A 27,750-nucleotide genomic window follows, 5' to 3' on the forward strand; every position below is an offset into this window, starting at 1 on the left:
TAAATAAATAATTAATTTCCAACTCACGCATAGAATTTTGTGTATGCGTGAGAGGAACTTGACTTGTGGTTGATGTTTGAATTAGTATTATGAAGGAGAAAGTTCAGGAAATGACTAAGAATAGTACTATAGTCGCTATAGGTTATAGCACGAGCTTTATTCACTTCCGCCTTAGGGCGAAAGCGTTAGTAAAAGGCTAATCCGCTCTTAAAGCACTGTAGAAGCGGAATTCAAAAATATTCAGAGGATTATAAGAATTTCTCTTATTCCTTTCCCTGACGAGTGTTTCGACACGAAACCCTGGATTGTACGAACGATCGATTTCAATTCTCAGAAGTTTGCCGAAACTGAATCCGTGATAGCACAAGAACCTTAGAGTAAACTGTCGATGAAGACTTTTTCTATTCGGAGCTTCAAACGAAGATTCAACACGCGAACACCCATTTCTTTCGATGTTTTAGACCTTTCTTCAGAAGGAAGTTTTCTCTTCCGACATCAACTGGAAAAAGTAACTTTTCGGGTTAAATCGATTAACACTGTTAGTGAATCGTTTGCTTAAATTCTAAGAAACCTGTTTCGAGTTTTGGAATTCTGTCGCCGGATTCTATCTTATAATTCACAGAGGAATGTGCAGAAAAAATCGGAATCGCGAAATTTTTATTTTCCTGCATTTTCCCTCTCCTGTAAATAGCTTGAAAAACCAAAAATCCTCACCATTTCCACCCATGGAGGCCGCGACTTGGAGAGGAGAAGGAGGAGGAGAGATTTTTGCCGATTCTTGCCTGATTGTCGCTCTATTCGTTGCTACGCGTAGACCTCGAGGTACTGATGTTATTCCTTACCTCTGATCGTAAATTCTGTCGCTTTTCTCTATGTCTTTCTGTGCTCAAAGTTTTGAGCTTTTTGTAAAAGTGTCCAAATAACTTGATTTTTCTGTCTAAACTTATTCCCTGCATTCCCAAGAACATGAATATCCAGCTATTTTCCGCTGAATCTCGCCGAATCTCCGCAGAGATCAAATTCTGTAGAAATACCCATTTTTATGAGAAAGCCTTGCTTTTTTGTTCGAAAACTCTCGACTGAGCTTAGCGCCAGTAGGATTAGTTGTTATAAATGTCGTTAGGATCAAGCTTATCAAATTTATTTTTCGAAATTCCAATTTTAAATTTCCGAGCTAAAAACACTGACCAAAATACCCCTGTTCTAGTTTTCGACCCGATTATTTTTCTGAGAGTTTCTCTGGCCTAGATATCGCCTAATAATACCTAGGAATTAAATTAGATCGAAGAAAAAGTTCGGAAACCGTATTTTCTAAAGTGGCCGAAACTTAGTGTTATGGTGCCTTGTCCAAAAATAAATTTTTGGTCAGTATGGCCTGAGCTATAGCGTAGCTCTTTCAATTGTCTAAATTTTGGCTTTGGTTTCGTGTCATTCCGAGTTCTGTAGCTCGAGTTATGCGCGTTTTAGCGAACGAAGTCTCCATTGTCTGTTCGTGCCTAAATGTCGAACTCTAAAGCTTCGAAAGCTTCTTTTTGGGTTTTGTTAGTGTTATTAGTTGTATTGTTTCTTAGCGACTAAGCAATGATACTTTGCTTAAGGTTTGGAACAAGTTGAGCTGAGGAAAGAGGCTTTGGAGCAAGTGGTGAGGTTTCACAACTGAGGAGGACGCCCGGGGAACTTGCTGAGTTCAGGAGCTTTATTTTGGATTGGACTGGGATGTTGAGCTTGGATTGAGAAATTGGCTAAGGTAAGGGTAACTCAGCTTTAGAGCGTCATTTGAGTCTTGCATGATTTATTCGCACTGCTTGCATTTGAGATGAAGTTGTTTAAACTTGATTGGCAATTAAGTGCTATGTTGTATGCTTGCTTATGTTGACTGTTTCTGAGGCTTGTGCCAAATGTTTTCTGGAGGCTTCGGCCGATTGAACTTATTGAGACGTGTGTCTCCGTTTTCTGAGAGGCTTCGGTCGTTTACTGGTTTTTGTCATTACTGCTTTCTAGTGGATAAGACATGGTTATTGTTGATACCTTGATTGTTGTTATGTTGAAATAGTGAGCTAAGTTAGTATGCATTTTGATGAGACTTATGTTTGTTGACAATATGAATAACATGTGATTATGTTGATTTGATTATTGAATTTGAGATTGTTGTTTGAGTGACCACTGAGTTGGATGAGATGTTTTGGTTTGCTTGAAGTGGCGATGAGGTGGGTTTGTCCCACGGGATTGTCCCGTCTTTCGAGGTGTTATAAAGTGGCAATGAGGTGGATTTGTCCCACGCGATTGTCTCGTCTTTTGAGACGCTAAAGTGGCGATGAGGTGGGTTTGTCCCACGGGATTGTCCCGTCTGTCGAGGCGTTATAAAGTGGCAATGAGGTGGATTTGTCCCACGCGATTGTCCTGTCTTTTGAGACGTTAAAGTGGCGATGAGGTGAGTTTGTCCCACGGGATTGTCCCGTCTGTCGAGACGTTATAAAGTGGCGATGAGGTGGGTTTGTCCCGCGTGATTGTCCTGTCTTTTGAGATGCTAAAGTGGCGATGAGGTGGGTTTGTCCCACGTGATTGTCCCGTCTTGCGAGACGTTATTGTTTGATTGATATTGTTGAGGTTATTGATATCCGAGTTGATTATATTGTTGGTTCTATTGATATCTAGGTTGGTTTAAATTGTTGGCTTGACGATATCTGATTTGATTGACATTGTGGGTTTTGTTGATATATGAGTTGATTTGTATTGTTGGTTTTGTTGAAATTTGATCTACATCTATACTGTTGAAGTTATCGTTATCTGAATTTATCTATGCTGTTAAGTTATTGATTCACGAGTTAGTTTATGGTGTTAAGTTTTGTTAATATCTGTTTTAAAACCATATCGTTTAATTCTGTTAAATATATGATTTGATTTCATGATCGATAGGATGAGTTGTCATCTAATTTGAGTTAAATTGCTAGTTTATTTACCATGCTAAGTAATCAAATTTGAATAACATGATTTTCTCTTTTATATCTGGTAGTTGTATGGAGTTAACCCTTTCTGTTTGCTACTTGTTGTTTGGGCGCTTAACGCTATTAGGCGATGGAAAATCTTCGATGGAGCTTGACCTTCGTACGAGTCGGAGAGGAGAACTTGAAGAACTGTGGAAGACTTGAAGAATAGAGTCGCGTGTAGGGTTAGAGCCTTGGGTTAAAGAGCTAACCATTATTGGTTTAAGCTTGCATAATGATTTTAGAAATTTATATTTGGGGTTTCGGGTACTCGCCTTGTTCAAGGCTTGATGTAAATCCCTTTGTAGTTATGGAGTATGCATGACATGTTTTGGAAGTACATTTGAAAAGAAAAAAAAAATATACTCGTGTTTATGTATCATTTTGAAAAACATTGCATATTTATTTTATTAGATTGTTACCGTAACCCCTGAAATTCGGGGCGTTACAGCCTCAAACTCACGACCTAACCTAACTTGATACATAGAGTTTTTTGCAAAATAATTAAAACGCAACTTATATGATTTTATTATGAAAAACCATTTTATATCTTCTTTGCAAAAAATATAATGTCTTGTTCTTCAAATATAATCAAATTGTTAACAAATCAAGTTGTTAACATGGTATATATAAGAGTAATTTTGTAATTTTATATATATTGTTCGGGTGCGGGTTCCGCCAATACCAAATCCAAACCCAATCATATCGGGTTTTACCCGTAAAATCGGGTTCGGGTTCGGGCTATGTTGACATCCCTACATAGATCTCAGTGGAACTTTAAATCAGATTGTGGCACGTTATTGACTTCAAATCAGATTGTGTGACACGTAAATGTCAAATATATAGATAAATGAGTCACTCAGACACATAAGCGGAACTTAACGATAGAGATTAAAAAATATAACAATATATATTTACAGAGATTGAAAACTAAGAAATATTTTTCGAGAGACTAAAAACAATATTTGCTATACCTCCACACACTAAAAATATATTCAAGTCTTCTGAATGTTTTTATTAGTTTTCAACCCAATATTTAGTGAGTTGCTAACATTAGCAACACGAGCATTTGTAGCGGCTTTAGTCATTCACAAAGCGCGCGTTGTTTTTACAAAACTTTTCATTTTGTGACAGTTCAAAATCATTATAAAATTGGGTGTTTTGACACCAAGTTTAGTTCACATATTAGCGTACTTTAATAATACACTGATATGTGGACACTCTCCTCTCGTTTGGTTGCATAGAAAGTGAAAGTGATAAGAGAGAAGTCTACATGTAGATTTAATAAAGTTCCTCATGAATTGAACAATAGGGTTGAAGATTATATTGCAAGAGCTAACAGGCAGAGGAAGCTTGAACTAAGCGTTCTGCAAAATGGTAGCTACTAAAGGGTGCAAGAGTTTTCAATGTATAATGCCTCTGAGACACATGGCCGTTTGTTTCAGTTTCTTCTCGAAGGACTCTCACCTCGTGATGCTATGAAGTACTTGGACTTTATCAACAAGTGTAGGGACAGAGAAGGAATGGAATCCATGTTCCCAATGATAGTTAAGTTACAAATTAAATATCAGATCTTGTTAATGGTGTCAATCATTAAGCAGACATGAACATTAAGCAGACATGATGGCTTCTACAAGATAGGATACACCATGTCACAGTTTTATGAGGTAGAGGGTTTAGGGAAAATGAAGTTACCAAGGGCTTTTGCTAAACTCAGCCCTTGTAATTATTGCGTTGTAATTTTTTCAAAATTCAGTTCACAATTTTAAGAACATAGATATAGAGGACAATGTTTAATCCAATTCATTAATAAAGGTAGCCTTACATTTCTTTTACACTTTATCTGCAATGTATGATCTTTGTGGGTAGAGTGCAATATTGGAAAAGAAGATAAATGTTCTCAAAGTAATGGAAGAATATATAGAACTTGGAATCAGACATCAATCATCTAGTTGAAATTAAACTTTGAGCATCAGATTGAAACATTTCTGAGTGCTAGAATATAAAACATAACCCCTAATATATGAACGCATAAAAAATCACTGCATAAACATATAAACATAACCATTTATTCAAAGTAGTGCCAACTGTTATGCTCTTTATTGTGCAGAAAACAAAAAGAATGTCATATATATCCGATCTAAAAAATCCCCATTTGTGCAGAAGAACTAATACATATCAGCTTTGCAATTTCCTGTGACTTTTGTGCTACTCGTACTGTCATACTAGTGCAGAAATGGCACTGGGATAGTCAATTTTTTTATTATCTTCTTCCTCCATGACCTTTCCCACATTCAACACCTTCAAATTAAATAAATTAATTATAAATGTAAACTGAACTATCAAATACAATATAGTACTAGAAATTATACCCGTACGTTGCACGGGTTTATTTATAATTTTTTAAAAATTATATATGATTATTATAGTTTTAATAAATATATAAATATTCAAATATGTGTAATCATAAAATTAATAAATTAAATAATAATGGAGGTAAGAGATTTCATTGAATAGAGTTTACTCAAATTTAATAATTGATATGTTTTTAAAAAGAAAACTGTATTGAAACACAATAAAAATGAGAACAACCTTCTCATTTAGATAATTGCATTTGATCACAACATACCCATATCTGTTCTTCCCTACCACACCCTTGATTTGCCAAAAAGTTTGTCAACGTGACGCAATACATGCACCACACCAACACACTGAATTATAGACATCTAATGATCCATATGATTAAATACATGTTCCAATTTCCTTGACCTCCTATCTCCCCTAGACACTCATCCAACCCTAAGGAGGAATCACTCTCAACCACCACATTTGAAAATTTAAATTGCTGGAAAAATAACAAAGCATGTAACACTACTTGAACCTTCGTCAAAAGCCCACAACATTTTAGTTCCTTTTGCAAAGTAACCTGAAACCTCCCCTTCTTGATTCCTCAAAACAATGCCAATACCACTCACCACTGGGTTACCTTTAGACGCCCCATCCACATTAACCTTCAAAACAGTGGCTGACGGTGACTCCCAATACATTGTTCGTGGCATCTTTTGTTTTCATGGCCATTCAATACGCTCAAAGCCTCTAGCAAACTGTTCCAAATCATATCGACAATCATTCCACTTCACCTTGACCCACCAAAACACACAAACCAAGCAATAGTCTCATATATGTTCAAGAGAAATAACTTTGTTATTAAACACGCGTGCATTTCTCTCTAGACTCTAGTAATTGATATTAAATAATTAGTATTGAAGTAGTCTTAATATTTTATTCATTTAAAAATATAGAAATTCATTATGTGAATTTGAAATATATTCAAGTAATAAGTTTTTAATATCATAAATAAGTTATAATGACATTTTTTTACACTTTATAGCCACAATAAAGTAATTTTAACTTTTTATAATAAGAAATGATTTTTTAGTGTAAAGAATTATTTATTAGACTTATATTTATTCAACTTTGGTCATAGTTATTTCACTATGTTATTCTTTCTCAAGAAATCAAAAACTATATTTTAAGAATTTTTTCAACGAATACACACACATTATAGTTAATGGTAAATACTGATAGAGTGCCACTTTTTATTTAAAGACTACTTTTTCTTAATTATTTTTAATAAATATTATTTTATTATAATTAATTTTAACTCTCAATATTTTTGTATATCAAAATATTACTTAGTTTTATATTAATTTTCTCTCCTTCAATTTATGATTGATAATTAATTTTCTAAATTTTTTTAATTAATATTGGATAAACTATTTTCTTATAAGTACCTGAAATTTATAATTAATCGATAATACAATTAACACAAACGTGAGTTTTTATTATTTTCTATTTTTACTATTTAATATATAGTATTGTCGTATGATTTAATGTATTTTTTTTATACTTGATGATTTTTTTCCTGAAATAAAGATATATTTGTATTATTTAGTATATGTAGCTAAATACTCTTTAGTTAATTTCTTTCAGTTTTCAATCTTTATATTTAATGTATTTAATAAAAAAATTATAATTTAATTCAAAGTTTACATCATATTGGCATGTGTAAAGTCAAAAAACAAAAAGATTGAGATGTTTCAAAAGTTACATTATATTGAAAGTTGAATAGAAATTTAATTTTTTTAACTTAATTATTTAATGCATTTAATACTTATAGCTCAAGTGAGCTTTACATATATATATATATATAGATTAATCACATTCTTTTGTATTAACTTTGAATTACATCTACGATTATAGAAACTACAAACAGAACATCATGTCGTAAACGACGTTGAAAGATGATGTGTCTGCTAATTGAAATGGCAAATACTGATTGGGGAACATGAAAGGGTTATGATTCTTATGCCAGACGGATCCGGACTCGGTGCTCTCTCACTCACCTCCCATAAGGGGAAAAATTCTATGCTATTTTAAAGAAAGGACAATACGTGCTGAACCAAGAGCACTTCTGAAATGAAGGCAAATAAATAGGATCATGAACAATTTAAGGTCCAAGGATCATCTTAAGCCGCAAAACTATTAACCAAATTAACTCGCAACAACACCCAAACTTGAAACCTGGCTTTTCTCCCTCTCTCTTGATGGCACTCATCTTCTCTTCCTCGTTGTTGCTGATCAACACCGACCAATGGGGGAGCCAACATCATCACACACCGCCAAAGCTTCTTCAACAACACCTCCCCCACCACCACCAGTACCCCTCTCCCCCAAAATCTCCCTCGTCCAACCCTCCCAGAAGAAGAAACACAAACCCAAAATGGTTCGCGTCTTCCGCTCTGTCTTCCGTTCCTTACCCATCATAACCCCCGTATGTAAATTCCCCTCACTTCCCGCCGGCATCCCCGACGGCCACCACCACCACCACCATCTCAGAACCGTCAATGGAAGCAGCGGCGGTACGAGGGTATCGGGCACGCTATTCGGATACCCTAAGGGACGTGTGAGCCTGTCCGTTCAGGAGACTCCAAAGTGCTTCCCCACGGCAGTGATCGAGCTGTCCATGCATACCAGCGCGCTGCAGAAGGAGATGGCAGCCGGGATGGTGAGGGTGGCGCTCGAGTGTGAGAAGCGGTCAGAGAAGGACAAGACGAGGTTGTTGGAGGAGCCGTTGTGGACAATGTTTTGTAATGGGAAGAAAACCGGGTACGGTATGAGGAGGGAGGCGACGGAGGAGGATCTTAGTGTGATGGAGCTCCTCAAGGCCGTGTCGATGGGTGCCGGCGTTCTTCCGATGAGGTCTGGCGGCGGTGATGATGTGGATGGTGGAGAGATGACTTATGTGCGAGCACCTTTTGAGCATGTCGTGGGGTCGAAGGATTCAGAGACTCTTTACATGTTAAGTCCAGATGGGAATACTGCTGGGCCTGAGCTTACTATATTTTTTGTCAGGATTTGAGAATTGATCCCATGTTAATGTAGAAAGGTCTAATAAATTTTATGAGGTTCAGATTTCAGAGGTTAGAATGTGACAGAACTAGGATTGTAAATGATTGTATTTGTATACTAATGCATCAATGATATTATATATAACTTATTTTGTGTTTGTGTTTGAATCGTTTGCATGGCTAATGTCTGTTGTATAATCAATTGATTAATTAATGTAATTTAGTTTTGTGTTCTTACAAGAGATTAGCATAATTCAGTGGATAAGTTCTTTCAATTCGGATGATTCATGAGTATCAATAATAAAATATCAAAGTTGGAGTTCATTTTGTTTGAGAATTTCTCTTAGAGAGAGAAAGTCAGTGAAAGAAGCTTTGAAAGTATAGTTGGAGATTTTTCACAAAAAGACTCATTGTCCCCCTAGCCTCTCTGGTCAATCCAACCGAACGGTTATACCCGAGGTTGGAGCAAGAAGGATACTAAATAGACAAGGGTGTATGCATTGGTCACAAATTTGGAGTGGCCAAGAGAGGCTAATTTCGGCGTGAGGTTTAACCTCCAGACCATCCTAGGAGTGCATTTTCTTTTGTTTTGCAAGTTCGTGCTTCCTTGATGTGGTGGTTCACTTCTAGAACTTGGCATGGAGGCGCCTTCCACTTGGTTTATTTGAGCCCCTTCTGAAGTGAGTGATTTCTCTAATTGAGGGTCACACATCTCATGGGGACATAATTTAAGAAATAAGGCATTTGGGGAATTCTTATGCGCATTTTCTTGAAGAATGTTATTTTCAAGCTTTTCAAAGTCCAAATGCAATTGTAGTGTATTGTAACAATTGAAGTTGTAACGAAATATGATTTTAATACATTTACTTGTCTTTAACATTTTGTCTTTACTTTTCGAATTACTTGTAATCTTTTCACGAGTGCACTATTCACCTCAAACTTCTTTGCTTGTGTTTTACCAAGTATTGGATTTGCGTCCAAATAATCTCGCAATTGTATTTAAGTGGAACGCACACATCGGAGGAGTGTGTTTTCAAACGGGTTTCTAACTTTTCTTGGCCTCAGACTGGTTCCCACCACCAGCCTTCACTCTACATCACCTAAGTTGAACGCAAGTGTCGAAGGAGCGGGATCCTCGAACTGGTTTCTAGCTTTCTTTTCCCCATAGGTGGGGTGCACGTGTCTAAGGAGCGATGCCTCGAACCGGTTCCCAACCATCACTTCATCGCCTAAATGGAATGCAAGCGTCTGAAGAGCGTGTTGCTAACACTAATTTCTAGCTTTCTTGGCCGCATAGGTGGGATGCACACGTCCAAGGAGCAAAGATTCATATTGGTTCCCAACCTTCATCACTTGAGTGGAACACACACGTTCTAGGAGCGAGATCCTCTAGCTGCTTTCTAGTTTTTTTGATTGCATAGCTTGGATGTACACATCTAAGGAGAGAAGCCTCAAAATGGTTACCAACCTTCACTCTACTGCTTAAGCAGAACGTACGTGCCCGAGGAGAGGGGTCCTTATACTACTTTCTAGCTTTATTGGTCACATAGTTGAGACACACATGCTCGAGGAGTTCAGCCTCAGGCTAATGAGGCTAATTCCCAGCCTTTACTCCATCTCCTAAGTGGAATGCATGCGTCTGAAGAGGAGGAGTGTGATCATGCATCTAGTTCCAAGGTTTCTCGTCATTTGAAAGTTAGGTGTCTAGCCTTAAAGATAGAAAATCAAAAAACTTCTTGTTGCATTACTAGCAAAATAAAGTTATGAAACTCAAACAACGAAAATGAAAAGAAAGAAAGTGAAAACAAATAAATCGTGTGAGATGAAAAGGCTTCAACTATATTATCTTATGATATTTGAGGTATTTCAATGGCGTGAAACTTCCTTGCCCTCAAGGGTTACAAGCTCGTATAGTCCTTTATTGGTTTCAAGAGCGTCCAGGTAAGGAAATTTCTAATTTGGAAAAAAAAAATTCCTTTACGAATCTTTTGAGGTCTAATATCCCCTCTCCTTAAGACCAAATCTCATGCTTTGAAACTTTTAGGGATTTTCGCTAACTTGAACCTTGCCACAACTCTCTATTTGGTACTGATATCTCGGATGTGAAAAATCTTCTTAACTCTCTCAAACGAGTCCAACTCTACTCGGATTACTTGATCGTTGGAGTCAATGTTGAATGCTTGAAATCATTGAAGGCTCTCTAGCACATATTCTTAATTAAAGAAATAAACAGCTCTAATATGGTATAGTAAATGAACCAAGTCGGTTGACACTTTTGAGGACCAAAGTGACCATTTACCCGATTTTTTGAGAAAAATTAGGGAAAAAACAACTAACAAAGTGGCAAGTAATGGTGAGCAATAATATTTTTTTTATTTGAGGCCTTATTTGCAAAAATATGAGGCATTTTTTACTTTGAAAAAAACAAATTTTTTGAGGCCTAAAGCCCTTGCTTGGGTCGCTTAACCCTTGGGCCGACCCTGTGGATTTGTGCCCAAATAATCTCGCAACTGTATTTAAGTGGAACGCACACTTCGGAGGAGTGTGTTTTCAAACGGGTTTCTAACTTTCTTGGCCTCAGACTGGTTCCCACCACCAGCCTTCACTCTACATCACCTAAGTTGAACGCAAGTGTCGAAGTAGCGGGATCCTCGAACTGGTTTCTAGCTTTCTTTTCCCCATAGGTGGGGTGCACGTGTCTAAGGAGCGAAGCCTCAAACCCGTTCCCAACCTTCACTTCATCACCTAAATGGAATGCAAGCGTCTGAAGAGCGTGCTGCTAACACTGGTTTCTATCTTTCTTGGCCGCATAGGTGGGATGCACGCGTCCAAGGAGCAAAGCTTCATATTGGTTCTCAACCTTCAATTCATCACTTTAGTGGAACACACATGTTCGAGGAGCGAGATCATCTAGCTGCTTTCCAGCTTTTTTGATCGCATAGCTTGGATGTACACATCTAAGGAGAGAAGCCTCAGAATGGTTCCCAACCTTCACTCTACTGCTTAAGCAGAACGCACGTGCCCGAGGAGAAGGATCCTTATACTACTTTCTAGCTTTATTGGTCACATAGTTGAGACACATGTGCTCGAGGAGTGCAGCCTCTAGCTAATTCCCAACCTTTAGTCCATCTCCTAAGTGGAATGCATGCGTCTGAAGAGGAGGAGTGTGATCATGCATCTAGTTCCAAGGTTTCTCGTCATTTGAAAGTTAGGTGTCTAGCCTTAAAGATAGAAAGTCAAAAAACTTCTTGTTGCATTACTAGCAAAATAAAGTTATGAAACTCAAACAACGAAAATGAAAAGAAAGAAAGTGAATGCAAATAAATCGTGTGAGATGAAAAGGCTTCAACTATATTATCTTATGATATTTGAGGTATTTCAATGGCGTGAAACTTCCTTGCCCTCAAGGGTTACAAGCTCGTATAGTCATTTATTGGTTCAAGAGCGTCCAGATAAGGAAATTTCTAATTTGGAAAAAAGATTTCCTTTACGAATCCTTTGAGGGCTAATATCCGCCCTCCTTAAGACCAAATCTCATGCTTTGAAACTTTTAGGGATTTTCGCTAACTTGAACCTTGCCACAACTCTCTATTTGGTACTGATATCTCGGATGTGAAAAATCTTCTTAACTCTCTCAAACGAGTCCAACTCTTCTCGGATTACTTGATCGTTGGAGTCAATGTTCAATGCTTGAAATCATTGAAGGCTCTCTGGCACATATTCTTAATTAAAGAAATAAACAGCTCTAATATGGTATAGTAAATGAACCAATTCACACATTACGGGCCTGTTTGATAACCCTTTTTAAAAAGAGTTCTCAAAACTGTTTTATAAATCAATTTTTGGAAACTGTTTTTAGGGAGAGATCGGAGAAAAAACTTGTTTGATAATTCTAATTTTGGAAACTGTTTTTAAAATGAAAAAACAGAGAACTTGTTTGGTAAAATCATTTTGAAAACCTGTTTTGAAAACTAAAAAATTAAGAACTTGTTTGATTGTGTTGTTTTCTTTTATGAGATTTTGAGACTTAAATTGACTTCATATTTGTATTCTTTAATAAAAAGAAGACATTGTGACATTATCAAACAACTTGAAACTGAAACTGTTTGCGTTGAATGTTGAAAGCGATTTGCAACAACTCTGTGCCGAACACCATGACCAAGAATGAATAAGAACATTGCAACTTTTTCATCAACAAACACATCCCTTGAGTCACTTAAGTAGTTTTTCTCCCTCAATTCATTACAGAATCTAACAAAGCATGGCTTCCTCATTCGAAATAAATCAAAGCAAACTGTTCCAGATCCATTCAATATTTCATTAACAAATTCACGACCAGACAATTTAGAATCATTCACCACTGTTTTATTCAAATGATTCTGGTAATAATCATAAACCATATTAATCATTAGCATCTCTGCCATTTCATCATCACTTGAACCTGAAAAATCTCCATCAATATCCATAATGGAAATAACCTGCCATTTAATTTATATAACAAAATCTCAATAACTAAATCATAACAAAACATCCAGCACATTTAATAATCATATATAATTAAAAATCCATCACATTACAACCATAGTAAAATATCCAACACACTCAATATATAATACCCAGTATCTATCCAAAGCAATAGGCAAAAATAATGCTAAGTAGCAATAGGCAAAAACCACTCACGCACACTCCTAAGTAGCAATAGGAAAAATTCAGTTGCAGAACAAAAACCACTCACGCGCACTCCTAAGTAGCAATAGGCAAAATTCAGCAGCAGTAGAGATAGCACGAAAAAGCATTCACAGAATTTTCAAGCACCCATATGAACAAAAATAATGCTCCACCCACTGCACCCATATGAACGAAAATTATACCCCACCAACAGCCTCACAAAACTCACCCAAGAAACCCAACCAAAACCCTAGATTCAAGTATAGAAACTAAACCCTAAACCCAAAGAAATTAGAGAAATTGAAGATGATAGAGAAACTAAGAGGAACCAAATCAACAGAAATTAAACCAAACTGAGATTTACAAGAGAATGAAAAAAAAACCAACCTGAGATTTGGATTTTCCACTGCTGCAGATAGGTTGGGGAAGGCGTTCCAGAAGCAATGGGAAGACGTGAGTGTGTTGAGAAAAACCGATCAGATAAGCGTTTTGGACTTTGGGTGATATTTACCAATTTTGTCATTACTGAAAACACCTGTTCTCCGTGTGTTTTCTGTTTTGGAGAGAGAAAAGCAAAAGTGAGAAGCAAAACACCTTTTACCTCTTTCCGTTTTTCAGTATTTAAAAAGGAAAATTGAGAACAGTTTTTAGAATTGAAAACTGATTTTTAATTACCCAAGCAAGTTTTTCAGTTTTTTAATTTTTAAAAAGTGAAAACAGTTTTTGAAAAGTGTTATCAAACATGCCCTACATCTCTTTCAAGCCATTTTTAATCCCTCTTCAATTGCTATTTTTGTAAGGTTGTGGGTGAAATTGTGTAATGAAAAAAATTATTATTGTAATAAATGAAGCTATAAACCACCATTACATATAAATAGAAAGCGACAAAACAAACAAGTTGTAGGTTGATTCTTGTGTCTCCCTCGGATCAAACAGTGATGACAGACACGTTCTCACGCTTATCTTGCGTTGTCTCGGTTCTACTTCTCCTCCTCACTCTCACTCTCACTCTCCTTCCAACCAGCTGAAAAATTGTGAATCTGCAACTACTCAGCACTCAAGAAATGGCTCTTCTCACTCCCAGTATCTCAGTGCGTTTCCCACAACTCCAGCAACACCAACAGCAATGGAAATTCAAACCCAAACCCTTCTTCCCCCGTGCTTCCTCTTTCACTTCCACTTCCTTAGCTCAACTCAGTGTCGGTGAAGATTTACCATCAAACTACGGCGATTGGCTGCCCACTCCGGACCCTCACCTCCGCAGAAGAGCCGGCATTCTGCTCCATCCGACGTCGTTTCGAGGCCCCTACGGCATTGGCGATCTCGGCGACGAGGCCTTTCGTTTCGTTGACTGGCTCCACAACGCTGGTTGCTCGCTTTGGCAGGTTCTTCCTCTTGTGCCTCCTGGTAGAAAGGCGAATGAAGAGGGATCTCCTTACTCTGGCCAGGTTATCAATTTTGTTTTGGAATTTTCTCCATGGTTGAGGCTCAATTCAACTCTTTTAATGCAATTATTAGGTTTGAGTATTGACATTTTGGTTTTTAGGATGCCAATTGTGGGAACACCCTCTTGATCTCTCTTCAAGGCCTTGTTGATGATGGGTTGCTTGAAAAACATGAGCTTCCTCAACCAATGTGAGATTTTTTTTTAATTTCTTTTGTAATTTATGTAAGTAACATAGTTTTGATTTAAAGCTTTTGAGAAAGGAAAAAACTCTCTGGCCAGCCCTCGACCGTGGGGCGAGCGATTAGTCTCACGGCTGCCGGCGGTAGGAATACTTGGTCGCGAACAAAAAGCTCTTTGCTTTATAGTGTTCCCTGTTTTCATATCTTATGGTTATTGTTAAATGAATGCAGTGATGCAGAGCGCGTTGACTTTTCGGTTGTTGCTGACCTTAAGGATCCTTTGATAACTAAGGTAAGTTACTTAGAAGCATCTTTCCTGTGAGTGGAGTATTGTTGTGCATCTCATTCTAAATGTAACAACCTTTTTAAAATTGAGTTAAACAAAGAAGTAATTAAATATTTTCCATCCATTTGTATTTGATGCTTTAATTATCAATTATAGAAATCATGCCATTTTGTTCAAGTCACAATACCCTTTCACACATTCCACAACCTCTAGACTCTGCTGGCTATGTGTTCATTCATTCACATTAGACATCCAAGTTCAAACAGCCATCATATTCATGCTTCACAGAGGCATAGTGCACCGTAGCAATATCGCCAGTTACTTGTGCATCATCATAAGTTACAACTACCTGCTACTGCTCAACCTTTTCATAAAACTATAATTTGGTGAGTGCCTGATAGTATTTCTGAAGGATGGGAGACAAAGGTGAAAGTAGGCCTAGAGGTCATGAAAAGACTAGTGTATTAAGCGGAAATTAAATATAATTTCAGGTCAATGAGAGATTGTTAGTGTTTGTCTTTAGAAGTTTCTATTAATTTGCCTCGCTAGTTTCATCAATGAAATTTTGCTAGGAAACATACCTAGATTTTTCATATTTTTTCTAGAATAATGGTAGACTGCAGATACCTTGTTAATTTCTTGGAAAAGCCTAGTACAACACAGTGAGTTGCAAAAAAACACAAGTGCACTATAGTTAGTCAATTAGTGGTCTGTGGAGGCTGTGATTTTTTGTGACTTTTCATCTGTTACAGTAGCATTACTCTATTTTCTTTATGACATTGAACTTCTCAGAATCTTGTGTCTTGTACTTTATGTTAACTTTCTTATTGAAATCCTATTTGTAGGCTGCAGAGAGGCTCATTTCAAGTAAAGGGGAACTCAAAACACAGCTTGAAAATTTTCGCAAGGACCCTAACATATCAAGTGAGAGACTTATTTAGTTGTAATTCTAATATTGTCTCTTTGCCTGCCTGTTAGCCTCAATACTTCACTTTAGAGATGTTAATTTGCAAATAATAAGATGCATCTTTTCCTCTTTTGTTTTGGCTTTCTTTTTCTCCAGCTTGTTGGGGATTCTTGATTCTCCAGATTATTTCCTCTCTTAATGTACTTTTCATTTCTGTAAATTCTTTTCAACTAGGAGTACATTTAAATAAAATATAGAAAAAAATCATGGGAAAATCCCATCAAACATAATGTAAAAACGTCTAGAAGTCCTCCTTTATTACTGTTCAATGATTGGGCCGAGATAATCAATTCAAGCTAGAAATAATCTAGGCCTTTTAAATAGAACTTCAAGTCAATCTAGACTTTTTAAAAGGCTTGGCTAGCTTGAAAAATGGCCTATGTCATGCCAACAGGCCAGCTTCGAGCCTTGAGTTTAGGAAGTAGGTCAGGTGAAAGCTACTAGTGAGGCCAACCCAGTCTATTTCCACCCTACACATCTCCCACCTCAATGGCTTTGACTCATCATGCCCAAGCCACTAGTGAGGTCAACCCCCACATCTCTGACATGTTCAATCTGTGTGAAGATCAGATAGAGGGATACAGTGTAAACCTGAGATATGTAGGGTAAAAGAATGAAGATGTAAATGAATGAACACAAATGCTGGTACGCATCCTGTAGTTAGGTCATAAAGCTGAATTACAGAATGGTGGTGTGGCGTGAGCACGTTTCTTTTGTCAAAAGTATAAACAAGGATAAATGTATCAGTCTAAACATCATCTTCATTATTTGTTCCTAAGGCTTTCCTTATAGTTTGTCAAAACTCATTACAAGATTTTCTTTAGTAAGGCTGTAATAAATTTTCAATTTTGTAGGCTGGCTTGAAGATGCAGCTTATTTTGCTGCTATTGATGACAGTTTAAACACATTCAGCTGGTACAACTGGCCTGAACCTTTAAGAAACCGCCATCTTGTAGCTCTAGAAAATATTTATGAACAAAAGCGAGATTTTGTAAGATGATAAAGAATCCTTCTAGCTATAGTTATCATTAACACTTTCTCATTGAATGTCTATTTATAGCCATTAGTGACCTTGATGAGTTGTTTTTACTTTTGAATGCAGATAAATGTATTTATTGCACAACAGTTCTTGTTCCAAAGGCAATGGCAGAAAGTTCGCGACTATGCACAAAGTAGGGGAATCAGTATAATGGGAGACATGCCTATATATGTTGGTTATCATAGTGCAGATGTTTGGGCAAATAAGAACCAGTTTTCACTGGTTAGTAGTCTCTTAAGAACATGTCTCTGAAGTCTAAACTTTGATCTAACCTTTTGCCAGATCATTTTGTACCTTGTCATTGTATAATAATCTCCATTTATTTGGCAGAACAGGAAAGGCTTTCCCCTTTTAGTTAGTGGTGTTCCTCCTGATGCATTCAGTGAAACCGGACAGCTGTGGGGCAGGTTTGGTGCTAATCCCATAATAAATGTTTTTCTCATAAATCTTAATTATCCATGTTCTTTATGTTCTTCTTGTCCTCATTTTATATTTTCAACATAATGATCTTTTATTGTTCTTAAAGACATCTGCTTAGTCTGCAATCCGGGTCACCTAGACATTTCCGCTGTCCTATGGCATTTTTTCCCTTTCATACTTTCATGCTCTGACCATGTATGACTGTGTAACAATATATCCCACCTGATTATTTGTATAAACCCCTTTTCAGCATTTTTTTCCTTTGTTTTTGTTTTTGTTGTAATGATTCCTAACATATATTTGAGCAAATTGTAGCAAGCCCCCTGTCTACTTTAGATTACTGGCTTCTTATTTTTAATATTTTCATGTTTTAATGTAAAAGCCCCCTGTATGATTGGAATGCTATGGAGAAGGAAGGATACTCATGGTGGATACGTCGCATACAGCGCGCACAGAATTTATATGATGAATTTAGGATTGACCACTTTAGAGGACTTGCTGGATATTGGGCTGTTCCCTCTGGTAAGTCTAGACGTAGCTTATGTAACCGTTTTACACGGTGTGATGTTTTCCTAACATGTGTTTGCTCTATGATTATGCATGTGCAGAAGCAAAAGTAGCTATGGTTGGAAAGTGGAAGGTCAGAACCAGTCATTTTGTTGTACCTTTTGTCTATTTGTTCAAACTCTAATATGCTCTATATCATTTAAATGATAGGTAGGACCTGGAATATCTTTCTTTGATGCCATTTTCAGAGCTGTTGGAAAGGTTAATATTATTGCAGAAGACTTGGTACGTATTATCAGAACAAGTTCTGAAAATCACTTAACATTATTGCATAATTAGTCTTGTGTGGGTCATTGTTTTCATCCGTATGTTACTCTTTCTTAGGCAAGCCCTTAATTTTTGAGTTGGTGATTTATGGCAGGGAGTTATCACTGAGGATGTAGTCAAACTAAGAAAATCCATTGGAGCCCCTGGAATGGCTGTTCTCCAGTTTGGTAATGATTGATAACTAATTTTGTTTACCATCCTTCAGTCCATACTTCAAAGTAATTCTGAGTGCTAGAGCATTGTCTATTTTGATCTTCCAGGGTTCGGAGGTGGTGCAGATAATCCTCATTTGCCTCATAATCACGAGTTCAACCAAGTTGTCTATACAGGGACTCATGACAATGACACGGTAATACATTTACTGATGCTGCATATTAATCTTTTTAGAAAGTACATGGATTTGGGTGGGTATAACTATCGACACATGCATTTTTTTCATAAATACTTTTCCTATTTGGATAATGACATATTTTTTATTATATCTTAGTTATTTCATTTCAATACTTTCATCATTTCTTAGAAATATTACCTATCAATACGAATAAAGCTTGACAACAAATGTCTTACTGCCACAGGTCAAAGGTTGGTGGGAAGCTATGAACCAAGAAGAGAAATCCAAAGTGGGTGCTATGACAAATATGTAGTAGTTAATATAATTTTTAATCAAGTCGGATGAGGGTTCATCTCCTTTTTTTATGTCTCAGGCATTAAGTTATCTTTCATTAACTGGGGAGGATGACATTTCGTGGGTGCTAATCCAGAAGGTACTAGCTTCTGTTGCTCAAACAGCAGTAATACCTATGCAAGATGTTCTTGGACTGGGGAACTCTGCTAGGATGAATATTCCTGCAACTCAGGTAAAAGTTTGTGCATAGGATTCATAGTTTATTCTAGCAATTAGCAACATTAGTTTATGCAACCAGAACCATCCCCAAATCCCCACAGACAAAAAAAAAGGAATAAAATTATGACATTGTTGATCTCATGAATGATGCAGTTTGGAAACTGGGGTTGGAGAATTGCAAGTTCTGTGAGCTTTGATAACTTGGAGAGAGAAGCAGCCAGACTTAAAGATATGCTTTCAATGTATGGCCGGCTTTGAATACGGAATCCTGACTTGAGTGCAGAGTAGAAGAGTTAGCTTTGTAACAGCAAGTTGCTGGAGTTAGGCACGATGTTGATCAATCAAAGCTGGGTGCCTTGGTCAAGAAATTTGAGAATGGTGGATGCTTCTGTGAAAAGATGTAATAATATTGCAAATTTTTTGGGCTTGCTTGTATAATTGGTCACTGGTGATCTGATGTCGTCGCCCGAACCAGTTCAGGTGATCGAAAGAAGCAACTCTACCCCATGCACAAAATTGAGTCCAGAAAGTTCTGAATAAATTGTAATTGTATGCATGACGAGTTAAGAATGGCATGGAGTAATTTTCTAAACTTAATGTGTAAATTCATAGATTGTTTTGCTTCTAAATGCTTATTTCCGGCATTTTATTAAGGTACTCCCTAACTTGTCTTATGTGGCACCCTCAGCTGCGATCCAGCCTTTGCCACAACAACTAAGCTGAAAATATTCAGTTACTAGTGTGTTTGGTTGCATTATTTTAGTTGAAAATCACTTATTCATAAAAGTTATAATATATGTAACTTTTGTTTTTGACAGGCTTAGGATTGTGTACAAACTAGCAAACAAACATGCACTATAACTCGAGCCATTTATGCAGTCTTTAACACAACTTTATCATTTTCATCCAACTAATCTCCTTTTTCTCTCTATTTGAAATTTGAGTGATTACCTTCATATCATACAATCAAAAGAAGGTTATAGTTCAACCTTCATTTCACGGTCCAAGCTCATAACTGAGGTTCAAACTCATTTAGATAATTAAATATAAAACTAATGACTTAACTATCAAATAAAGAAAAGTTAGGCTTGGGAGAATCCAAATATCTCTTTAATACATGTTTGAACATTTCTCATGCTCTGAAGCGATACCACGTGAAAAACAAGCTTCTAAATACAAAAGCTTCTGAAACCTCCTTATAAACAATGGAAAAAATAAAATAATTTTAAGAAAATAACAAAAATTAAATTATATGTTGAGAGTGGGATTTGAACCCACGCCCTTTCGGACCAGAACCTTAATCTGGCGCCTTAGACCAACTCGGCCATCTCAACATTTTCTTGTTAAAGGATCCACAAATAAATTATTTCAATAAATAAAAAAAAAATCCAATAAAATAGCCCATTTGCTCAGAAAATCAAAACGAGGGGGAAGGAAAGGCAGAGAGAGCCAGAGAGCATGGCGGATTCCGGCGAACCAAAGGAGGAGGAGAAGAACCAGAACCAGAACCTGATCCCGAACCTTCCAGATGACGTAGCAGTGAATTGCTTGGCTCGGGTCCCTCGTTCGGACCACCCGAACCTCTCCCTCGTTTCCAAACCAATCCACTTCCTCCTCACTTCGCCACTCTTCTTCAACGCGCGTTCCCTTCTCAACTGCACCCAACACCACCTTTACCTCACGCTCCGCACACGCGCCTCCGCGCTCCAAATCTTCACGCTCCACCGCAAAACCCTCCTCCCCCTCCCTCCTCTCCCCTCCCCCGCCCTCGGCTCCGCCTACGCCGTCCTCGGCCCCACCATCTACATCCTCGGCGGCTCAATCAACGACGTCCCCACACCTCACGTCTGGCTCCTCGACTGCCGCTTCCACCGCTGGCTCCCCGGCCCCTCCATGCGCGTCGCGCGTGAGTTCGCCGCTGCTGGCGTCATCGACGGCAATATCTACGTCATCGGCGGGTGTATCGCCGACAACTGGACCCGCTCCGCCCACTGGGCGGAAACCCTCGACCCTGCCACCGGGCGGTGGGAGCGCGTCCCGAGCCCGCCTGAGATCCAGGAGAAGTGGATGCACGCTAGCGCGGTTGTCGGGGGTAAGGTTTACGCCATGGCTGATCGCGGCGGCGTCGCGTTCGACCCGCGGAGCGGCGCGTGGGAGAGCGTGAGTGGCGAGCTTGACCTTGGGTGGCGGGGGAGGGCGTGTGTGGTGGATGAGGTGCTGTACTGCTATGATTTCTTGGGGAAGATCAAGGGGTTTGATGTGAAGCGAGGGTGTTGGAGGGAGCTAAAGGGGTTGAACAGTTTGCCGATTTTTCTGTGTGGAGCAACCATGGCTGATGTTGGTGGAAAATTGGTTGTGGTTTGGGAGTACCAAGCGGTCAAGGGTGGTATTGGCAAAGAAATAGATATTTGGTGTGCTGAGATTGAGGTGAACAAGAAGCAGAATGGGGAATTGTGGGGTGGTGTTTGCTGGTTTGGCAAGGTTCTTTCTGTTCCAAAAGGGTCCTCCATTGTTCATTGTTCTTCTGTAGCTGTGTGAGAACTTTGATATCTGTATCACATTGCCTGCTTTTTATGTCAGGTATCCCACTCTTATTCTCTTTCCTAATTGTGTTTTATTTCATGATTCTAGTTGAATTGATGTAGACAAGGAAGGAGTATGAGTAGATGAATTGGATAAGTGAACTCCTTAGCAGTTTCTGTGGAATTTTATTTTTCTTGTGAAATTGTTAGAGAAAAGATCTTATGAATACTAGTAATTTGCAAATGTAATCAGCATGAACTTGAATCAAATTATGTAGTGCAATTGGCTAACTCACTCAGTTGTGCAATGTGTGTCTTGGTTAAAAATATAGCCCTGAATAATGTACTTTGCTTGTTCATTAGCATGCTGGTAAACACTTGACAAGGTTGCTGGTTGATTCTCTAGCAACTAAGGTAAATAGATCATAACTTCCAATGCAATCATGACTAGAATGGAAATATGATGGAATAGCCATAAGGAAAATTTTGATAGTAGTCTTAATATTGTGATTGGGTTCAACTTGTGATTGGCAATTTGGCATATAGCTTTTGTGCTCGAAAATTTTCTGTGAATTCCACATTATATATTGTTCATATTCATTCTAGTTTGAAGATGTTATACTCTTTTTCCCCCAGTTTTTTGTTAGGCCAAGGTGTTCTGGTTTATATTTGTGGTTGTGGTGAAATTCTTTCGGCTTTTATTTCAGGTCACCTGTTTCTATCAACACATATCCTACTGGATTGAGATCCTTTTCAGGTGTAACTAGAGCATCTCAAGATTTTTTACAGTAAATTGCAGCCACCGGATGTTGCAAATTCCTTTATTGTTTGATCAGTTGACTGCAATGTTGTATGAATAAATAGGAGCTCCTCTTACAGTAGTGAATAAACTGTAAATTTAGTGTGTATACTTTAGCAGTTCCATAGTCATCTTTCCCCTAGCTTTGCAATCTGTATGCTGTATGAGTGAATTTGTAAGTTGTACAGAGTTGGTACTAAAGTCCTCACCCAATAAACTGCACTGAGTTTCGAGGTTTATATACCTCAGCTTATGACTATCATTCTGTCAACTATATTACTTGCAGTGTTGTTAATGGCAGGGAGCCAAAAACCTGCCATATTTAACATATAATGATGGCAGATTATAGCGGATTATGCGGAATATAGTCCATGGTGGATAGCCAAAGACCTGCCATGAGATTCCGCTACCCCGCCATGGCGAATATTTGATAACACTGATTGCTTGCTGGTTTAATGGGCGTTAGTGAACAAATATTGTTGCAGAACGCATGTATGCTAGGATATAAGCTGGCATAAGATGATTGAAATTGTGCAGGTATTGAGGGATGTGATTGGAAGGAATGTTGAACAAGCATTACTCAGTTATTTGGACAATCATTTGACATATATACATTGATCCCTACTTACATCTAAATAGAACAAAATATTGTCTGTCACAGTGGCATATTTTCTCACTCATTACTACTGCTCTTAGAGGTGTAAACTCTTTAAGACACGGTTGGTGTATTTTTTACAAGGTTACTCTTTGACATATGTTTATTCGTTTATAAAGTCAATTAACTTGCTTCATATATTGACTTAAAAAAGAAGAACCAACAAGATAAAATCAAGCGCTCTCTACTCCTCTAAAAGGAGAAGCGAAACTACTCCTCTAACTAAAAGGAGAAGTGAATCTGTCTTCACTTTGTGCATTATAAGTATAGCGGCATTCTTTTGAGGAAGGATGTCACTTGCAAAGCAGTTGTTCTCAATCCATTTATTCCTGGATCGTATATAAATCCTCTCTAACTAAAAGGAGAAGTGAAACTCCCTTCACTTTGCGCATTATAATTATAGCGGCATTCTTCTGGGGAACGCAGTCGCTCACAAAGCAGTTGTTCTCAATCCCTTTATTCCAAGATCGTATATAAACAAGCGGCTCACGCTCGCATCTGTTATTTTCAAAGAGATCCAGGGATCATTTAAAGAAAAGTGTTAATTAGCTCCAGTTGCACCCATGAAGACTAGAGATAACTATATGTAAGATAAAAAAAAATATATAGAAAGTAAGGGTCACTATCCACCAAAACAGACCTCTTTAAAGGCATACATATCTAAATCCAATTACAGCAAACATCCTGATCTGCCTGTATAATACACTGAACAAAAAAACATTAATATTTGCTATTTCATGCCAAATTATTGCTGACACAAATTGCATAAAAGCTAACGATAGACCACGTAGATTATTACATCTTATTTTTCTGGGAACAAAAAAGATACATCACATTCCCATGCTTATTGCAATTTGAAAATAATATAAACACTACATGGTTGTGTCTTTGTTTGTGCTTGCATCATACTTAACAGCCATCTTCACCCTTTAGAAACCCATTGATTTGTTCTAGTGCCTGAGAAATACGTTGGCACAAATTTGTCAGTATATATCATACAAATGTAGATCTAATTTGAGCTTACAGGAACACTCAGGGCAAAAGCAAAGTAAAATGCAATGAGCAGAAAGTGAAAAACCTCGATTGCAATAGTCTTTGGAGATAAATGCGACGCATCTTTTTGGTCCAGTTTTGCTGCTATATCTGCACAAAAAACAGAACACAATTAATCATCGGCGTGTATAGGATGAAAGAATAGTACACTTTTAAACTTCACAGAAATATTTAACATACTTGACCAAAAAGAAAACAAAATCTATAACATAAATAATCCGAATATCTTGCTTCATTCGACAATCTTTGAAGATTAAAACTATGTAGAACAGTAAGACAAAAAACCGCATAAGTCACAGGAGCCTATTAATAAATACCAATCCCTTTCCTGTTCTATTCCCACAGATTCTGGACATAAACACTACTCTTATTAAAAACGATGAAACAACATTTGCAGGCATACTTTCCAAGGAGACCCTGGCATTGGCATTGGCATATGCTTCGCTTCTTTCTTCAAAAAGAGAAGACAAACGCATGAAAGTCTGCAGGTAAAAATTACAAAGGATAAAATTATTTAGCAGTTGAAATAATTTTGATGCAGATTCCCATCCCAGCTCAGTTTGTGACTTCATAATTACCCTCTTGCATTTTGCAAAAGAAAAACACTTTTAAGAAGGAAAAAATCTTACCTTTGTATATGCATCTCCAGCTTCATAATGTAGAAGAGGGCGAGAATTAGTTCCTACTTTTGTTATTCTCCGAGCCAAGGCTTCTACAGGTACATCCAACCAAACACTAATCCCCTTATGCATATATTTCCTGGCAATATTCAAGTATGTGTCAACACTTTGTAAATCCTTCTCGAATTGATTCTATAGCCTGAATCAATTCTGAGGAGAAGCTTCAGTGATTAGTTTTTGGGTGCCAACATTAATTATGAGGAGAAATAAATTGATACAAACATGCTATGAACTGAGAAGAGTTAATCATAAAAGTGAAGGTAAAACTTTTCTCACTATAAGTAAGTCCTTTATTATACCAATTGATGGGCTTCACAACAGCACCTCCACCAGTTGAAATAACATATCTTCGCATCATTGACAGCTTCTTCAGTATCTCTGTCTGCAACCGTAAAATAAGCATGGAAAATGAACAGAAATGTGATCATAGAACCAAGAAAGAAAAAGAATAGCAACACACAAATCGGAAACGTTGTGCATTTTATCTGACCTCCTTATTACGGAAAAAAGCCTCCCCATAGTTCTTGAATATATCAGCTACAGAAGTTTTATCAACCTCCTCCTCGATCAATGCATCACTGCTCCCATAAATGTAAGAACATAATATTGATAAATGCAGAAAATATATATTTAGCAGAAAATTTTGATGTGCCTAAAAAATAAAATTCTCCCAACACTAAACCAAGCATGCACTATATCAGTTGAATATCATACTAACCTGTCGAAAAAGGAATAAGAAAGCACTTCTGATAAAATCTTCCCCACAGTTGTCTTCCCAGATCCCATCATTCCTGCATGTAAAGTTCAAAATGCTGAATACCAAAGTAATTACATTGGCAATGTATACCTGGTAAGCACAAATCCTTCTACCAAGAAACTGACCAACAAGATATATACAACGTCCATTTAAATATGGCTCGATCTCTTGTGATTTACTCTGCAATTTAATTAATTCACATAAGACAATGGCACATAGATGCTCACACAAGCAAAACTAAGTTCAAATTACCATTTCTTGATGAATTACATAATAGAAGCACTACAACGAAAGGGCTTAAATTAATTAAAAATGACAATTCGCATCATGCTTTACCTTCAAAATCATTTCTTCATCAAGAGGACCACGAAAGCTCCCAGTTTCCAATATAGAAGCTACAAGAGTGACATTTGAAACAAAAAGAATATGTTAGGGAAGCCTTTGTTTATTCAATGGGAGGAGCATAAAATTAAACCTCTAAAAAGAAAGAAAAAACAGAAACTAATGCTTCGAGGGCAGAACTGCAATTTCCATACAGTTACGAATTTCCTATCCACCGATAATTTATACAAAAATTGTTCCTTTCTCCTTCTTCCCATTATTAGCTATAAGAGTAAACCCTCAATTTTCTACATCCATCAAATTGATCCTTAATATAAGCAAATCTCATTACCTAATAGGCCAATAGCACTTGAGTCTTGATGAGACTGACAAACCACATATTAGCAACTAATGTGCCTAATATCATCTAAATATGTAGCTTTTTGAAGTTATGAATTATGGATGTGATTTTGTGAAGGAAAAAAATTAGGAACCAAATTGAGGATTTACACTATAAGCTCACTAATCAAAACTGGTATTCCTTTGGGTAAAAAAAAATCACCCCTTCAAAATTGACATGGAGAAGAACAAGAATATAATCCATCATCACTCAAAGTGGATTGCATGTTTTGAAATTCCTCTATAATTTATTCAAAAATTTGTGAAAAAATTACAAGTACGAGAATTCATAGATGCAAATTGTCAGAAGTTGTTATACTTTAAATGGCAACCTGGAATATTGTTGTACGAGGAACATGCAACCACAACAGGAACCGTTCTTTGCTGACTCCTTTGCAATAATGACAACCTATGCGAAACAAAACCCTGAAACTTCTTCGGCTTCACAAAACCACTAGACATTCTCAGAGAACTGCTTGGTCCTGTTCTTCCGAGCTTGTCTCCGACCACCATGGTCGACAAGTGAAAGCTGTGAACCGCTTTAGCTTCCATGGTTTCTTCAGTTCGAAACTGCCGAATTCAACGACAGTAAGTTAAATCAATGATAAAATGCGGTTTCAGCGTGATTTTGACCCGTTAAGATAATGGATATGACAGAATCAGTGAATAAATAAATGCAAATGGAACAAGACGACAAAATTAGTAGCTGGAATGGAGTGAGTTAATCCAGAACGGAGCATAAACAAATATGAAATATTCGAAAATCGATGTCACATTGATATATGAGTTTGATTTGAATAGGATCCTATGAATGCTGAAAAAAATAGTAAAATGTAAGCAGAGAGAGATTCTGAAACCTTTTCACCTCTTAGAACACATTACAGAATTGTTAAAATCTCAATTATTATGAACTTTTCATTCAGTAATTGTAAAAGGAAAATTGTGAGTGGTGCTGACTGCTGAGTGCTACTCCCACTGAGTCGTATGTCGCCAGTTTGGTTGGCAAAATGATTGTGGCAAGTGACACATCACATAGCATGCTCTCCAACCACGAAAGATTGGAAGGATGGTCTCGGATAAGAAGTTTATTAGAGCTTGTTTGCGACTCCGTATTGCATTATAATATAATTTTATACAATATATAATATCGTGTTTGGTATTATATTGTATAAGTTTTTCCATCAATTCACTCTTCTACATTACAATGATAGGTAATGTAGTTTACCCTATAAATGATGGACAATGCTGATAAAAGTGTGAATGAAAATATTTAATCTATTGCCACCATCATCGCCCTCCACTATTGCCACCACCACCATCCACCTCCGCTGTCTCTACCGCTACCACTAAAGTTGCCTCATCACTCGCGCATGCTATTGCTACTGCTAATGTCACCACCACCCACCACAACTGTCCACTCCACTACTATCTCGACAACACCTTCCAACTTCACCACCACCATCACGGCCATTACCACTACCACTG

At 37.4% G+C, this 27,750-nt stretch overlaps 4 protein-coding genes and 1 non-coding gene across 5 annotated transcripts; 3 read left to right on the forward strand and 2 right to left on the reverse strand.

Moving 5' to 3' along the window:
* The first annotated feature begins 7,514 nt into the window (after positions 1 to 7,514).
* Positions 7,515 to 8,635, forward strand: LOC130732046 (protein MIZU-KUSSEI 1). The gene has a single exon (XM_057584173.1). It carries the CDS (start codon positions 7,639 to 7,641, stop codon positions 8,404 to 8,406), a length of 768 nt encoding a protein of 255 aa, XP_057440156.1. The 5' UTR covers positions 7,515 to 7,638; the 3' UTR covers positions 8,407 to 8,635.
* Positions 8,636 to 13,966: 5,331 nt separating this feature from the next.
* LOC130711340 (4-alpha-glucanotransferase, chloroplastic/amyloplastic) lies at positions 13,967 to 19,736 on the forward strand. The gene is made up of 15 exons (XM_057560915.1): positions 13,967 to 14,511; positions 14,610 to 14,698; positions 14,921 to 14,981; positions 15,821 to 15,899; positions 16,797 to 16,933; positions 17,045 to 17,203; positions 17,312 to 17,388; positions 17,784 to 17,923; positions 18,010 to 18,041; positions 18,119 to 18,193; positions 18,330 to 18,402; positions 18,496 to 18,584; positions 18,811 to 18,855; positions 18,940 to 19,092; positions 19,233 to 19,736. Exons 1-15 carry the CDS (start codon positions 14,128 to 14,130, stop codon positions 19,335 to 19,337), a joined length of 1,698 nt encoding a protein of 565 aa, XP_057416898.1. The 5' UTR covers positions 13,967 to 14,127; the 3' UTR covers positions 19,338 to 19,736.
* Positions 19,737 to 20,332: 596 nt separating this feature from the next.
* Positions 20,333 to 20,413, reverse strand: TRNAL-AAG (transfer RNA leucine (anticodon AAG)). Its single transcript has one exon. It is a non-coding gene; the product is annotated as a tRNA-Leu (tRNA).
* A 67-nt stretch (positions 20,414 to 20,480) lies between these two features.
* Positions 20,481 to 22,659, forward strand: LOC130711349 (F-box/kelch-repeat protein SKIP6). Its single transcript, XM_057560926.1, has 2 exons — positions 20,481 to 21,659; positions 22,309 to 22,659. The coding sequence occupies exon 1, from the start codon at positions 20,538 to 20,540 to the stop codon at positions 21,615 to 21,617; it is 1,080 nt and encodes a 359-aa protein (XP_057416909.1). The 5' UTR covers positions 20,481 to 20,537; the 3' UTR covers positions 21,618 to 21,659; positions 22,309 to 22,659.
* Positions 22,660 to 23,642: 983 nt separating this feature from the next.
* LOC130711355 (shikimate kinase 1, chloroplastic) lies at positions 23,643 to 27,218 on the reverse strand. The gene is made up of 11 exons (XM_057560933.1): positions 27,123 to 27,218; positions 26,598 to 26,835; positions 25,882 to 25,940; positions 25,671 to 25,725; positions 25,507 to 25,579; positions 25,279 to 25,366; positions 25,088 to 25,170; positions 24,738 to 24,867; positions 24,512 to 24,590; positions 24,134 to 24,198; positions 23,643 to 24,012 (listed from the first exon to the last, which is right to left on the reverse strand). The coding sequence occupies exons 2-11, from the start codon at positions 26,815 to 26,817 to the stop codon at positions 23,965 to 23,967; spliced, it is 900 nt and encodes a 299-aa protein (XP_057416916.1). The 5' UTR covers positions 26,818 to 26,835; positions 27,123 to 27,218; the 3' UTR covers positions 23,643 to 23,964.
* Between the last annotated feature and the right edge of the window lie 532 nt (positions 27,219 to 27,750).

The sequence above is a fragment of the Lotus japonicus genome, chromosome 1, assembly GCF_012489685.1.
Source record: "Lotus japonicus ecotype B-129 chromosome 1, LjGifu_v1.2".
Lineage (NCBI taxonomy): Eukaryota > Viridiplantae > Streptophyta > Magnoliopsida > Fabales > Fabaceae > Lotus > Lotus japonicus.